Source organism: Sminthopsis crassicaudata, chromosome 2, assembly GCF_048593235.1.
Source record: "Sminthopsis crassicaudata isolate SCR6 chromosome 2, ASM4859323v1, whole genome shotgun sequence".
NCBI lineage: Eukaryota > Metazoa > Chordata > Mammalia > Dasyuromorphia > Dasyuridae > Sminthopsis > Sminthopsis crassicaudata.
Genome location: NC_133618.1, coordinates 143,221,496 through 143,238,311, shown reverse-complemented (window position 1 = coordinate 143,238,311; position 16,816 = coordinate 143,221,496). Strand labels below are relative to the sequence as shown.

At 43.6% G+C, this 16,816-nt stretch overlaps 1 protein-coding gene across 2 annotated transcripts in view; it reads left to right on the top strand.

Moving 5' to 3' along the window:
- Positions 1-16,587, top strand: part of BIN3 (bridging integrator 3) — a 44,281-nt gene extending 27,694 nt beyond the window's left edge. For both annotated transcript variants that reach the window (XM_074287526.1, XM_074287525.1), the window contains exons 5-9: positions 5,027-5,163; positions 5,916-5,956; positions 12,109-12,250; positions 12,445-12,579; positions 15,581-16,587. In XM_074287526.1, coding sequence (XP_074143627.1) covers positions 5,027-5,163; positions 5,916-5,956; positions 12,109-12,250; positions 12,445-12,579; positions 15,581-15,727 — 602 coding nt within the window. In that variant the 3' untranslated portion in view covers positions 15,728-16,587. The remainder of the gene's footprint in view (positions 1-5,026; positions 5,164-5,915; positions 5,957-12,108; positions 12,251-12,444; positions 12,580-15,580) is intronic.
- The last annotated feature ends 229 nt before the right edge of the window (positions 16,588-16,816 follow it).

The window sequence follows — 16,816 nt, the reverse complement described above, 5'->3', positions numbered from 1 at the left end:
TTGCTTTTTCTTTTTCTCATTTCCCTTTTTCTTTACCTTTTCAACATTGAAGGAAGGAGACGGGAGCTAGGGGTTGGGGATAGAGGGAAGATCTGGACAATTATCGATTATAAAGGAATCCTAGTACAGTAGAAAGAACATGCTCCCATTTCTAAGCCTGACTCTCTTGCTCATTTACCTTGTGACTTAGGCAAATAATGTCACCTCTCTGAATCTCAGTTTTCTTAACTACAAACGGAGATGATAATACTTTCCCCATTTATCTCCCAACTATTGTGAAAAAGCACTTTGCAAACAATAAGTGTTAAATAAACATGGGCTTTTATTGTGTTTGGGAAATTACTTTACAGATAGTTTGTGAAACACCATACAAATGCCAGGCTATATTACAGTCATGTAGGGATTGGATGGGACTTGATGAAATGATGGTTAACTATGGTGACTTCTTTCACTGGAGTTGAGATTCAGTGTTTTCATCCCTTCTAGGATGTTAGCATTACTGAATTTTCATAGCTGGAATTAATACTCTTTATTCTTCAAATAAAGAACCTTAAAAAGGAAGATTTTTACATCCTGAAGTAGAAGTTTTCCAACCTTTTCTTATGGATTTATTAGTAACAATAATAAATCATTCCCTTTGACTATATAAATTGTGGGATCCAGCCCTGTTGTTGGTGTCCTTGCTTTAGTCACACTGATATCAGAGTTATACAGATAACTCCAGAATCCCAGAAGTGAATTACTGGCCTCACAGATTCAGCCCTCAGAGAACTGGAAGACAGTAAAGGTAAAGAAGGCTATTATTTGATCTTAACTGTCCCCAGTCCTGAAGTAATGATTTCCTTCACTGACTCCAGAGGCTAGATTTGAATAGATCCCACACATCTCTTTCTTGATGACTCCTGTCTCACAGAAAAGTTACAATGTGTAATTACCATTCAAGATGGTAATTGCCCACCTTTAGACTGTAGAAACTGCACTATAGTCATGAAGACCCCACATCTCAGGTGACCTCCGTGAAAAATTGGTCTTCACTTCCTCTTCTATGCAGTGAAAAAGCTACCCTTATCCCTGTGATCTAGATGTCTCTCTAGTATTTAAGTCTTCGTTTTAAAGGGTTCATGATCTTTCTCAACAGTCGTACGTCCTGCATGCCACCCTTTTCATTACAGCCTCTCTTAGTTCCCTTTCCCTGGCCCAGAGCTGAAGTGAGTAATTTTTTTTATCAAAAAAAAAACAGGTTCAGTAAACATTTATTAGGAATTCTGTTAAGTGTGTCATTTGCTATATATGAAGGTGACTCATGTTATTTCTGAATTATTTTTTCAAATAATAGCAATATATTTGCCCCTGATCAGCTATAAACTGTCAGCTAGCCCATTGCCTCTTTCTTTAATACCATATTTTTGAAAGAAGATGTAGTCTGTGGCTGCAGAGCATGGCTAATTCACCCATATGGAAATGGAATCTGTGACCCTGGTTTGGTTTGGCATCCTGTTCTAAAGAGCTTAGTTAGTTGGCCTCAGATCCCACCAAGGAAAACCTGGCTCAGCTTTTCCCAGTGGCTGATTGCCTAAGCAAAACAAATTGACTCCAAAGACCTTGCCCCACAATAGCCTATAATTTTAGCAAAGAAGAAATTTATCTTTCCCTCCTTGAAATGTAGAAAAATATGAGTCAGGGATTTGGGATGTGGGGGGAGAAATTGGAAGAAAAATTTCGTTGATGACTTTTTTGTACTTAATGAACTATTTCTCCTTTCTCAGATCTTTAATCATTTCTATTTTAAATAAGACATTTTATGAGTGAACTAGATTATAATCAATCAATAAACATTTATTAAGTACTTAATTGTGTGCCAGGAACTGTGCTATGCATTATGTTTCTAAATTAACAAAATTATTTTAAAGATCCTAAAAGGTACTAAAAATGCTTATTAAATATTGTTTTATATACACATACACGTATATATTTTCTCCCACAATTTCACTTTTTAAAAAATGTTTCTCCATGTCTCTTAACATTTCTGGGAATTTTACATCCCTATCTATCTCCCACTATACTTTGTATTGTTTTCTATAATAGTCCCCTTATGTAGGTATCCCCAGTTCCAGAGAGAAAAGAAGCATTAAGTGGCAGTAGAGTTACATTTAAAAGTCATCAAGTCATAGATTCCATTTTTTACTATATACGTATTTCCACAATTATCATGCTGCACAAGAAAAATCAGCTCAATTGATAATTGTACAAATATGTTTACATATATTGGATTTAATATGTATTTTAATATGTATAACATATATTGGATTACTTGCCATCTAGGGGAAGAGATGGGGGAAAGGAGGAGAAAATTTGGAACTTAAGGCTATGCAAGGATCAATGTTAAAAAATTGTGCATGTGTTTTGAAAATAAAAAGCTTTAATTTTAAAAAAAGAAAAAGAAAAATCAGATCAAAAAGGGGAAAAAAGAGAAAGAAAACAAAAAAACAAACAACAAAAAATGATGAAAATACCATGTTGTTATCCACATTCAGTCCCCATAGCCCTCCTTCTGGATGCAGATGACTCTTTTCCATTACAAGTTTATTGGAATTGACTGAATTGTTGATTGTCACATTTTTGTGGTTGCTGTGTACAATGTTCTCTTGGTTCTATTCTTTTCACTTAGCAACAGTTGATGAACGTCAAGGACAGCATATCTTAAAAACACTTTGAATTCCCTATGATTTCTAAGATTTATGACAGAATAACCTGCGTTTTTTATTGTTTGTTTTTGTTTGCAAGGCAGTTGGAGTTAAGTGGCTTACCCAGGGTCACACAGTTAGGAAGTGTTAAATGTCTGAGTTTGGTTTGAACTCAGATCCTCCTGACTCCTGGACTAGTGCTCTGTTGACTGCGCCACCTAGCTGTCTCTCAAGTTATCTTTTTCCTGAAAAATACTTAGACTCTGTGCCAGGGACTGTGTAACAAATACTAGCTGGAAATTTTATGGTTATTCTCTATTGTATAGCAACTCTAGTCCATCCTGTCTGTCACTTACAGAATTTGTTTTTAAAAGCTATATAGATTTTTAAAACCAGTAGGAGATGAGAAACTTCAAGTGCTCTTTTTCCCAGCCCTGTCCCTGAAATCTTTTAAAAGATGAATATTCTGTCTTTTCATAAAATCTCAACATAGATTCATTGAACTGAAAACTTGGTGAGATGTTTGCCTCTAGACCTAGTCATAACTACATTATGCCAAGTGGGTGTCTATCAAGGTCTGGGCTAGCTCCTCTGAAAGGCTCATAATAAGTCCTTGTCAGGATAAGCAAAAGTCCTTGCCCCACGTTGGGTGCCAAAATGTGAAGGTCCGGTCGTCTCTAAGTTATTCTTCCAGACTGCCGTCTCAACTCAATCTTCCAGCCAGACTCTTCTCCAGGCCCAATGTTCCCACTTTTATCCTCCCAGAGAATGGGCCTGTGAGAACTTAACGGGGCTTGTGAGAGCTCCTACAGCCAATGAACTTGCTCCTTTTAAAGGTGTAAACTCCTCTAAATGTGCAAACTCCTCTTCAGAAGTCCAAAGGTGTAAACTCCCCTTAAAGGCTCAATCCAAAGGTGTGAATTCTGAGCTAGAGAATTGCCCAGACAACCTGAGTTATCACCTTGTAATCCTAATAGGTGTCTATCCGTTCATTACAATCCCCCCACAAAAAAAAATTCTACAAATTTAGTCAGTTGAGACAATATTCTATGATAAAACTTGATGCAGCAATCTATTTTCAGAGCTTCTTCTTGTCACTTATCTCACTAGATACTGTGATCCTGAGGTGGATAGTATATTGTTGATTTGACATGTGAAGAAATAGACTTACAGAAGTTAGATGATTTCCCCAGAATCAGGACTGGGAGTGAGTAGGTTAGATCTCTTGATTCCTGGTTCCATTCATTTTTAACTGACAGCCTAAAGAAGCCACTATTTTGGCAACTAGTCACTTGTGTGCAAAATAGTGAATTTGGTTCTAATGCACCGCATTTTAGGAAGAAGTGGTGACATGGATCCTTAAAGCTATGTCATAGGAGGGGGCAGCGAGGTGACGTAGTGAATAGAGCACCTGCCCTGAAGTCAGGAGGATCTAAGTTCAAATGTGGCCTCAGACACTTAACATTTCCTAGCTGTGGGACCCTGGGCAAGTCACTTAAACCCAACTGCCTCAGCAAAAACAAAGAAATGGAAAGGAAAAAAAAAAAGCTAGGAGAAGCAGGTGAAAGAGCTGGGAATGCTTAGCTAGGAAAAGAATTTGCAGATGACAGCTGTACTTGAGTACAAGTGCAAGATGAACTATTTGGGCTTAGCTTTTGTGACTATATATTAGAACTAGGATCAGTGGGTGTAATTTAAATAGAAAGGATTGCTATATTAAGCAAACATAGAAACTAATGACCAGTAGTCTCAGAAATATTGTCTATTATCACTTAAGAATCTTTCAACTCTGAGAATCTCTGATCCTTATAAAGGAGCATGTAGGAGAAAAAAAGGTATCAACTGAATTCTAATCCATGCTGGGAGGATCTATTACCTGTGCTATGCCAGCTTTCCTCCAGGACCATGACAAATCATCTGTGAAGATAACGTAAAGAACTCTGGATTTGGAGTCAGAAGATTTTGGTTTGAGTCCCATCTGGGCCACTTATTAGCCTTATGATATGAAGCAAATAAATTAACCTCTCTCATCCTGTTTCTTCATCTATAAAGTGAAACTACGTGCTTCTCAGGGTCACTGTCAGAATCTAAAGACTTAAAGTACTTTGTTGTGTTAAAAGCATTATATAGCCATTAGTATCTAATTCTCAGACTCTGGCCTGCTCTTTTCCCCCTTCTTGCCCTTCTCGTAGCGGGCAAGTCAGCCACAAGATATATGGACAGGAAAATTTGAAGTGATAATATGAAAGTGGTCATTGTCATCTAAATTGTAGAAGAAAAGAGATTTAAATAACCTTATTTTTTGACCTTCCATTCAACCTCTAAGCTTTCTTTTCCCACAGCCATGTCCAAATCAGCTGTGAAGATCTCTTCTGATCTCCTCTCCAATCCACTTTGTGATCAAGACCAGGAATTTTTAAACATGGTGACTGCACTAGATACAGCCATGAAACGGATGGATGCCTTTAACCAGGAAAAGGTAGCCAAGGGCATTACTTTTTCTCTCTTCTCATATCTTCTTTTAAACCACTGGGCAGCTCTTTTAGAATCCACAGTGGGCCCTACTTCTCATTTCCAGTTCATCTTACCCTCTAGAGAGAATTTCATACCGAATTACTGCAAAAGCTAAAATGTCTCTTAATATTTGTCTGACTTAACCCTACCAGAGTTCCTCCTTTAGCTTTTTCAGCCTCAGAAGATCATTGAGCTAATAATTATTTGAGAAGCCAGATTAAATCAGTTAAAACCAACATTAATATCTGTAACACCATAACTAAATACCAGTCGCAGTGCCACTTTTCACACTTAGAATGGTCCATTTAGTCTTATTCAGTGACAGATAAGAAAGAAGTCTGTGCCTGGACCCCAGTGGATCTCTGTGGTTACCCACACAGATACTGAGTTTCAGATATGATTTGCTCTTTTCACTCAATTCAACTAATATTAAGTACCTAGTATATACAAGGTACTGTGCTAGATCCCAGGGACACAAACACAGACAGTACATTCCCTGCCCAAAAAAAAAAGGTCTTCTAACTGACCATCATTAAATGTCCTGGAGATGGTTGACTATCAGGGTAAAGTAGGATTGAGGAAGAAGGAAAGAACCTTCCTCTTCAAGATCTTCTGGTCTCTGTCCATTGCAAACCAGCTTCAGATTTTGGTCTGAGGAAGTGGAATCTGTATGCCCAAGCAATCACAATTTGACCCTCTGTGTTTTATTTTTGACAGGTGAACCAGATCCAAAAGACGGTGATTGAGCCCTTAAAAAAGTGAGTAGCAGCCATCTCTGAGGATTGATATTCTTAAAAGAGCTTTGCTGAGGTTGTTCTCTTTATAAAGAGGAAAACTCAAATGGCATTGGCAAGGAGCAAGGGATGAGGTGAGCAGGCTGGCAGCAGCTTGAGGACCAGACTGGACTGCTAAAGGACAATTCAAGAAAACCACAAGACGTGGTTCTGGTCTCTTGTCATTTAGCTTCTTGTCCTTACAGAAACCTGAGGCAGCCAAGCATCTACCTGCCATTACAACTATGGTCATTTGGCTTTTTCTTTTTGCTGTCTGCTCAAGACCCAATAGGGCCTGAACTTGCCAAATTAAGCTAACAGAGATCTTGGCTGGCCCTCAGTAGAGGTGCAGGAGGCCTTTCATCTCTGGTCAGAAGTGGAAGAACAGCTGTCTGGAGCATTCTACTTCTGAAATAAGGGAGCGGCTGGGCAGGGGAGATGAGAGTGGGGGGAGCAACAGCATGATTGTTTGCCTAGAAAGGCCTCATAATTCATGACCCATCAGGCTCATAAATTCTGTAGTGGGATCCATCTGCTCTGTTGGGAGTGTCTCCAGCTGATGATCAGAGAGACAGACTTGCTCCCTAGGTCCCCTAAGTTGAAGGGAAAAAGTAGGTGTGGGGGTGGCAGGAGACAGGAAAGCTGCCTTGAAGCTCCCACCTCACTTCATCTTCTCTGGCCTCTCCCAAACTGGCTTTGAGCTAGAAAGGATCCAGGCTCCAGTTCAACAGCTGCACATTATTACTTCTTCTCTGGTGGTCCCTTGCAGTTGACTCATCTGGGACCTGGATAAGCAGGATCTGCTAAATTATCATTAGGGCTAGATTAGGGTCCCCAAAATTGGATGAGAGAGAACAGTTTTTGATCCTCTAACCCTTTGTATTTGGGAAATCATAAACTACCCATCCTTGCCCAGGTCCAAGGAAGAGAAGTTAGGAGGAGGTTCTCCTAATCTCTGGAAGGGGTTCTTTCTGACCTTTCTTGATCACCAGCTTTTCCAGGAAATGACTGAAAGCCTTACAGGTGACTAAAGGCAGTGACATATAAGTCAGAGCAGTTTCTCTCCTACTACCAAAGTTAATCCCTTTTCCTGCCACAGTCATTCCTCACTCCAAAATACCAGGAAACGATGAGGAACAAGGTGCATTGTTTGGATCTATTGTGGAGAAGCTCATGAGATGACAAGAGATGGGCAGCTGTAGCGGTCAGGAAGCCAGTTTCTAAATTAATCAGATGGCTCTGTGGTTTGGCACTCTGGCCTCCTGAGATAAGACTTCACAGAAAACCAGGAAGGCAGGTGGGCAACAGAGTGGCCCCTGCCCTTGTGTAGCCTTCTGACATCAGAAGCCATGCCCTGCTCTCTGGGCCCTGCCCCACCAGAGATGAAGCACTCAGATTAGTCTGCGGACGACACCTGAGCTGGCATATAGCAGGTAAAAAGGACAGGACAGGGCTAGGCACTCAGAGTCTGGCAAATCTAGGCAGGAAAAGTCAGCCCCGGGAGCTTCTGACTCAATTTCACACACACCAAGCAGCCTTGAAATCCAATCCCTGACTCCAGCTTTTGTAGCTGGTGCCCAGCTGAGAGAAATCCCGGCTGTTTCCCACCACCATGGCAGCCCACCACCTGCCAGGAAGGTGGGCGAGTGGCAGGGGGTGGAAGCTGAGATCTCCCTGGGCAGATCCGTTGACCTCCCTGTGAGCCTGTAGACTAGCTCCTCACCCCACCCTGGGCGACACGCAATCTCCTTGACCACATCAAACTAGTACTAGCTGTACCCCCTCTGCACACTCCCTTCCTACTTCCGTCTTGGTAGTGGGGAGCCTCCTGGGGACCCCAGGACCGGAAGCAGGAAAGAGCAGCTTTCCTGTCCTCTTCTAATGAAGAACATGGCCACATGACTGCCCCCTCACAACCTCCTTCCCGCCTCCGGGGGAGCTCGGCCTCTAATCCCCCATTCTCTGAGCCGGGTGTTCTGCTCCTCCGGGCTCTGGTTGGATTGGGATGCTTTTAATTTCCCTTTCCTGGTGGGTGGAAGATCCCGGTTGTGTAGGCACAGATTGAGGAATGGCAGGCATTCCCCACCAGGGCCGGCTGCTCCCAGCCCACCTCCCAGCCGGCCTCTCTCTCCCTCCTTCCCTTCCTACCCCACACTTACCCAGAGGAGGGAATTTGTTAGCCAGCCTTGGGAAGGGCAAGAGATGAGGAAAGCAAAGAATCAAATCCTGAATGAGGCCTTACTCTGTACTGTGTTATCCAGGAACCACACTCTAAGAGCAACCGGTACAAGGTGCCTTTGAGGCAGCATGCAATGGTAAAAAGGGTATTGGGGGGCCCTGAAAGCTGATTTCCTGGGAGAGAAGCTAGCATGAGGGTCCTATCTGGAACCATTGCTAGGCTTGTGCTGAGGGGTTTGAATTAGCCAGGTCCCATCATGGGATCCCCAGTTTGGAGTCTGGACATCATCAAATCCAATTCTCTTATTTTACAGATGAGGAAATATAGATTTACAGATCAGGAAATGATGTGCCCACTGCCCACCCCCCACAAGGGGTCAGGTAGCAGATCCTGGTTTTCTGACTGCATAGCCAGAGCGCTTTCCATTGTACCATACTACCCCCCAAACTGCAGAAGACCAGTTTGGAGGTTTCCTGCTTTCAAACTAACTCCTTTTGCAACACCATGGTTATTTATATTGCCCATAACTTGGGAGTTGGTGAAGGCTGTTCCATCTCCTATAAATAGAGAGTAGAGAGGTGGGGGCTGAGTGGGCCAGTATTGAGAGCCAGGAATTCTTGATTCCTGATCCCACCACTGACTTTCAAAAACCTGGTTTAAGCTGTGCCCTCGCCCCCAGCTCTGCCTCAGTTTCTCTACTCCAATGAAGAGAAGTTCTCCCCGAGGAGAACACCAAAATTGAATTAATTCATATGAATGGAAATGTATTAGTGAATAATCTACAGTGAGCTATGGAATATTTCAGAGAAAGGAAGAGCTGGGAAGAGTCCCAGAAGTATTGGTCATTCTTTGTTACCTAACAGTGAGCTGAAAGAATTGCCCAGCTCCACTGTTGCTTGGCCACACTGGGCACAAAATGTATCCCCACTTATTTCATCTTAGATTCCCAGGGTAACATCCTGGCTGCCATCTTCACTTTGTTCCCACCTATCCCATCCATGGCGTCCTGGTTTGACATGGGGACAGCAATGTCAGGAGGCAAAACAAGTATCATGAAAAAGAAATGACTTCCAGGCTAGTCAGGTGGCTTGCGTGGAAGAGGCTGGGCTAATTTCCCAAGAACTTATGGGCTTCTTAAGGCAGTTAGGGTCCCTCTCTCTACTCCTAAAAATGGGTGTCATGTCCCTAGGCCACAAGGTACTTGCTAAATCACTCCCTGTGACTTTGGAAAATGCATATTGTAGGATAATTTATAGAGGAGAAGGAGATATCCTTGTGGGCCAGGGAGCTGGTACTCCCTCAGAAAGAACCCTTAACTGTTTACTTACTGGGTTGGCCCCGTCTATTATCCAGATAAGAACAACTGACATTTCTACAGGTTTTAAGGTGTGTGAATCTGGGAAGCAGTTAGTACATGAAAGATGTCAAAGGTGCTGTGTCAGATTGGGATTCCAGAGGAGGCCTGATTTGGGGGATCACAGGCTAAGTCTGAGCAGCTAGGATTCGGCCCAGGTTTTCCCTGACTCCCAAGTCCAGCAAGTACCCTTCCCACCCCACCACAACGTCTCTCCCAGGGATGTCTGTTTTCAGTGTTTCACGTTACATCGCCCCTTTCACAGGGCTGTCCTCTCCTGAAGTCACAGGAGAGAAAGTTGCTGTCAAGGAGAAATGGGAGGACCTGCTCCCCTGTGAAAGATCACTATTCTGTCTTCCTTTCCTGTGACCATAATCACCCAGGACAGAGGTCAGAGGCCCTGGGAACTGGTGGAAGCCACAGATCTTTTCAGTGGGACTACTCTGATGGCTTTCTCCCCAGTGGGAGCACCTTGGTAGATTCACAGCTCTGCCTACACTGCCTTCTGTGAACCATGCGATTTGTCAGTTGTCTGCCATAGTCCTCAGTGAGGGGGATGGAGGGTGGAGCAAGAAATCTCTCTCAGACTGCCTCATAGTAACAACCTCAGATGCCAGTTCAGAAGCAGATGAGCCTCTTGAAATCATTGATTGCATCCCATAGTGGCTCCTGGGTTCTTAGAATCACTAGGACTCTCAGTACTGGCTGGCAGAGACCACTAAACCTTCGGGGTTCCCAGTTTAGTAAGGAAAACTCATTCAGGGCAGCAGCTATTGATCTAAAAGACAGTGAAATTTTGCCCTGCTTTTGGAACAAGCCCCCCAGCTATGGTTTACTTAATTCTATACTTAAAAGAATCTCTTTTTTTTTTTTTTTTTTTTTTTTTTTTGGTGTGGATACTTCCTTCACCAACACTTCTTGTGATCCCTCCTGAAACTTGAGGATGGTCTTCAAGGGTTCTTGTGGCCACCCCACAGAGTGAAAAGCCTTTCTCTGCTAGACTGCCCTTTAGCCACCCAACACGCAGTTTCTTACTGTGCCCTATTCAAAAACTTATCCAGCTGAACAGATCCTGCCAGATCTTGTCCTCCTCTGCTGACATAGGCAGGTGCATGTGCACACACACACACACACACACAGTGAAATATCTGAGGAAGACTTCAGTGAAGGAAAATGATTTAATCAAAATATTTTTTTGCTTACAGAAAAGTCCAATGTTTGCAAGTTGATGATTTCCATCTCTCTCTAGTCAACTTTTTATTTTCTTCTTCCTTTGTTTGAGTTTCAGGCATCATTAAATAATTCTTTAGCTCAAGTACAATGTTTTGTTAATTTTTGTTTGAGTGGTGATTGTGTTCCAAATTTGGGGAAAACTTCAGCAGCATGATTATTGCAAGCATTATTTTTTCCTCGGTATGAATTAATTTGGATCCACATAGATGTATTTGGAATCCAGAGCTCATATGGGCTCGTGGTGAAAAAAAGCTGAGCCCTCAAGAACTGCCTTTCTAGATTGCCCAAGGAAAGAAAGTCATTTCTCCCTCTATGGCTTTAGCCATAAATATCTGAGGGGCATTTAAAATGCTCCCAGAGTCTTTTTAATAACAGCATGCGTTAGCAAATTTGAGGTTTTCATCTCAGAACAATTAGTAAATAAATGCTTCCTTTACTTTGAAATGGCAGAGTTATTGACAGCTTATCAGATGGTGCCAAAGCTCTGGACTTATCTGGTGTTAATCTTGGTCACCGAAATGCTTAGCTCTCAAAAGTTGGTATCGAAGGGGCAAGAGGTCCTGGAGATCAGTGGGTGACTTCTCTCCAAAGTCAGCTCTGTTAGATTTATATTTTGGAGTCTGCTGAGTCATGGATCCTGTTTTCCCTAAGTCTGAAAAGGCCCAGAGCATGAGTAATGTACCCCCACTCACAACAGAGATAGAATGGGGGTTCACACCAGACCCTCTGACCAGAGCTCTTTTCCACTGTGCCGCTGCTGCTATGACCAAGTGGTCTGATTTCAGGCCAGTCACTCCCCATCTGGATTAAAATTTCCACTTACGTGAAATGAGGGAATCTGCCCTACATCATCTCCAGGGGCCCTTACAATTCCATGATAAAGTCTTCTCATGGATAATTTCATAAGCTGTGATATAGGCAGCTTTCCTAAGCTCCTAAGTCATTATTAAACTTAACTGACTGAAATCATGAATACATTGACTGCCAGGCTTAGCAAGGATAAAGGGTCCATGTGTTCACCGTTTAGCAAGGTGCTGCTTTGGGACCAGTACGGTGCTCATGCCTTTGGCCCTTCATTTTTTTTTCCTTGAGGCTTCATGCCAGGACATTGAAGTTTGGTAGAAAAGCACCTGGGATTTGGAGTCAAAGAATCTGCATTACTGCTTGGGTGACTGTGAGCAAGTTACAAAACTACTCAGACCTTCAGATTCCTCATTTGTGCAGTGAATGGGGTGCACTAGATCACCTCTAAGGTCTTTTCCAAATTCTGGGAAACCTGCATTCTTCCCCTCCTCCCTCCTGTGCCCTGGCAGGAGAAATGCTGTTTTCTCCGGGCAACCTCTTCTCATGCTTCTACCTTGTTTCTGGCAGGTTCGGTAGTGTCTTCCCCAGCCTCAACATGGCCGTAAAGAGACGGGAACAGGCTCTGCAAGACTACAAACGGCTGCAGTCCAAAGTGGAAAAGTATGAGGAAAAGGAAAAGACGGGACCAGTCCTGGCCAAGCTCCACCAGGTACCAGGATAGGGAAAAAAACCCAACCAGGAACACAGGCTGAGGAGGTGAGGAAAGGGGCTGGCCATTGGTGGGGGGCTCTTCACCGTCACCTTGGAATTAGGTATCGCTGAGGATACAGGGTGGTATAGACATAGGTCTGCCCCTGCCCCCACTGCTCAGCCTGGAACCTTGACTGAACCCACCGTGGACAGGTACGAGAAGAGCTCCGGCCTGTGAAGGATGACTTTGAGGCTAAGAACAGACAACTCCTGGAAGAAATGCCTCGGTTCTACAGCAGCCGCCTTGACTACTTCCAGCCAAGTTTTGAGTCCCTGATCCGGGCCCAGGTAAAACTGAGCTTTCTGAGCTCCTAGTGATGTTCTAGCAGCCCCCCCACCAAGGACACCCCACTGAAAGAATAAATAGTGAGAACAAGAGTATCCAGGTGACTGGAAGCTAGGGAATTCAGCAGAAAGACCAATTAAGAGGCTATTATACTAGTTGAGGTGAGAGGTGGTAAAGCCTTAACCAGGATGCTGGTACTAATGGGCAAAGAGATGGGATGTTTGAAAATCGTGCTGTGGAGGATTGCACTAAAGACTTGGCATCTGAGAGAAAAGAAGTGATAAGGATGACTCTTAGATCTCAAACCTTGATGGACTGGAAGTAGATAGGTACCTTCATCATAAATAAGGACATTTCAAGGAAGAATAAATTGAAGGGGAAAGATAAGCAGCTCTGTTTGAAATGTATTGAATTTGAAGTAACAGTTCACTTTCCATATGGAGAGGTCCACTGGACAGTTGGCAATGGCATTAGAGTTCTAAGAAAGGAAAGTTTCATACCTAAACTTGGGAGTTATCTGCACAAGAGATAAGTGAACATCTGTGAACTGATGGGAGCATCAAAAGAAATCATCATCTTCAGAGAATCCAGTTTACCTTACCTTTCAGTCAGAATCCTTCTTGGGGAAGAAGAAAGATGGGCTCTTAAGGTGGTTTCAGCTCTTGCTAAAATGAGCCCTGAATGCAAGAGTCTCCCCACCCTTGCTTAAGGAGATGACTAGATTGAAGTCACTACTTTCTGGTCTTCAGGCCCCTCATCTCACCTGATGAGGGAATAGAAAAGGAAGCCTTAGGGAAGTGAATTCATCAGTATCAGGCATTGGAGAGGCGTGGCCTCTTCCCAACCTTAGAGTTGTGATCAAAATTGGAACCCTTTGTCTTTAAATACCTTTAGGGAGGGCAGAAATGAAAAAGAAAGGCCACATTTATGTCTAAGTTAATTCTTTTGATCCTCTCAGGCTCCTTTTACTTGCCCTCGCAAGTCTGGAAGCCGTTCTCCTTGTGCAGAAGGGAAAGTCAGTCCCTGGGAAGAATCATGAGTAGCTTAAGGCAGGGAACACTTAACCCAGCTTCCCTCCACCAGACCTCAGAGGCTATGGAAAATCTTGATCTGGGGACGAGAACCAGATAGGCAAGGTTTGGGGCTCAATCAGCTTCCTATTCAGAGTTGTTCTTTCATGTCCTGAACATCTTATGCCCTCTAGTGGACAATATGAGCCATTACAGCTGGATTCACTTCCACCTGCTGGCTGGCTTCAGGCGTGTAACAAAGCTTGCTAAGGAGAGCTCGGGAAGCGGGTGTCTGAGGGGTAGGAACCCTGAGCTAGGTAGTAAGTGTGTGCAGAGAACCCCATTGTTTGCGGTCCTCGGCCCTGCTGCTGCTTCTAGGTACAATTGTAGAAGAGATGACTCGAGACCATCAGGGGCCTTGGCCAAGTCTTGCCACCAAACACACCCTACTGACCATGACTTCCCAAGCACAGGCTTGGATATGGGTAGTGATCCAGTGGAACTTGTGTCAGCAGATCTCCCAAAGAGTCTGGGACAGTGAGGAAAAGTAAAGTCCATGGCGGTGACATGCTGGTGCTACCATAATCTCCTGATGGTTTTGGCACCAGAAACCCAACTGTTATCAGGAAGGCTGGAAGGATCGTAAGCTTCTGTTAGCCGGGGAGCCTATTGTTTCCTCCGTCGTTTCTCCCATCCCGTCACATTGACTTCCCACTAGATTAGTGTTGTCAGAAAAGGAATCCTTAGGGTTTAAGAGTATAGCCCCTAAGAATCTTTGGCTGGAGGAGGCCTTCCCACTCCCTTCTAACCCTCTCCTGCCTGAATTCTGCCTGAATTCTGGTGCCATTAGTCATAGTAAAAGTGAGCATTCCTGGTGACTCACCAATGCAGTGCGGCTGGTGGGGAGGACTATCCTCCACCCCCATCCACCCACTAGCCTGCTTAGGCTGCCCACAAGGTCCCCTATTTTCCTGCAAGACTGCAGCAGAGTTGCTAGAGAGGTGATGAGCTGATCGTGGGAGTTGGAAACTTCCAGATTTGACTCCTGCTTTGTGGGCCCCTACGAGGAATAAAGAAACAGGATTTTCTTAGGATCTTTGCTCAACTCCTGATTCCTCCAGGACAGAATGTCAATTAGGCAGGGGTACTATGACTAAACCCTTGGAGATGCAAGTTTGGGGGCTCACTTAACCTCCAGCTGTCTAAGCTGGGAGGGGGAGAACAGTTCCTATCTGACTGAAAAGGGAGAGAAGGCAGGTTAGGGGGATCTTAGTCAAATGCCCTAATACAAGAACCCAGTGTTGAGGTACCTTATATACCTTATATACCTTCCAGCACCAGATAAAACCAACTTTTAAAAGACTCTTCAAAATTCTTTCAGGATTGTTCCCTGAAACAGCTCTATATTGTTTTTATTGAAGTTGATGGCCCTACATGGGGAGGGTGGTGCCCACAATATCCATTTCTCTGTTCACTCTGGTATCTTCTGGCACTTTCAGGAGGAAAAGTGGCAAACAAACCCACAACCACTTTCCTGTTGTGGGCAGACTGAAGGCTAGAAGTAGATTCTAATTAGCTTCATAAGGTATCCCTTACTAGTTTTCTGGTCTTCAATGGGGCACCAGGCCACCGAATTTCTCTCCAAAGGGAAAGAGGCCTGAGCTTTTCTTACAGGATTAGACTTGGTAAACTTGGCCCACCCCTTTCAGCTTCCCTACTGCCATGCTATTGGATGAACCAAGTTTAATCTCCTCTCTTCCCCACCCCCAAATTCGAACCTTAATCCTATATGGCCTTTTATCTTCCCCCAACTATGGTGTAGCACCTGGAACACAGTAAGCATGTGATAGCTGCTTAGTGACTAACTTTGTCTTAGTGCTTTACTATACTATGAGGTCCCTAGGGCTTATATGGAGAGGAAAAAGAGGGTGTAGTTTTTATCCAGTGAGTCCCAGATTTCATCAATCTCTCTTCCTTTTCCCACTGACCCTAGGTTGTATACTACACTGAGATGCACAAGATCTTCAGGGACTTAACCCAACAGCTAGACCAGCCTGGTCACACAGATGAGCAGAGGGAGCAGGAGAATGAGACGAAACTGAGCGAGCTCCGTGCCCTTTCCATCGTGGCTGATGACTGAACTCTACACAGAATCTCCCCTCCCCACTCCCCTTGGGAGCAGAGATCCTCCTGCTATATATACTTTCAGACCCAGTAAAGCCAGCTGTGGGGTGAAGGGCAGTAGCCACTGTAAAACTTTGCCATGACCCACTGGAAAGACCACAAAGTCTGCTACCTTTTACTGGCTCTTAGACTACGTCTAACCTGTTGGTTGGAGAGCTACACCCCCCACATACAACCCTGAGGTTGCAGGTGGTCTCATTTTATTGCTGTATGATAGTACTTGCTTAGGAGCCAGATATTCTATGTACATTAGTGTAAAAGGAACAGCCTCAGCCCAGAGTTTTAAGTAACTTAAATCCAGCAGCAGCAGGTGTGTAAACAAGTCAGCTTAGGCGGGGCCAGAACATTTAAATCTTGAAAGTCAGGGAGTCTTTTGCCTAGAATGCCGATTTGCCTCTGTGCACTAGCCTTGCTTCTGCTAGTGAACCTTTCACTTCAAAAGTCATTTTGTCTGAGTTAGTTAAAGATATGGCAAATAACTTGAGGGGACAAACCCAAAGTTGTCTTCCCTGATCTGACAAGGCAGACAAAGGAACCCTCCTGGGCTTCTAAGTAACTGTTAAAAAAAAAAAAAAGCTAGTTTGTCTTCTTTCTAGTCTTTGTCCTGTGCCTCAACCAAGGGAAGAGTTCTAAAAGTTTTCCACTTCTGGGGTCTGAGATCTAGTTTAATGTAACGGAATGTAAATTTCATGCTGTTTTTCTATGCATCTGTCAACTCAGGAGCCCTGTGGAAAGGGCACAAAGTCTGGGCTCCCCTGATTTCCAATATTGGGGATTTTATTTTTTCAAAGAAATTTAAAATAAATCTGGAACATATTGCTGGTGATCTAAATAAAGGGGTTGGGGGTTAAACTAACCAACAAGCTTTGCTTCCAAGGGGACCTGATAGATTCTGAATGCGGTGCTGCCCTCTGGAGGATAAAATGTTTTAACTGATAACAACCCTTCTGCCTAATGCCTGGTAGTACCAACAAACTTGTTTTCTTTTTCAAATCTGCTGTCATGGGTTTTATCTAGCTGACTTCTAGAATCTGACATGTGTTTA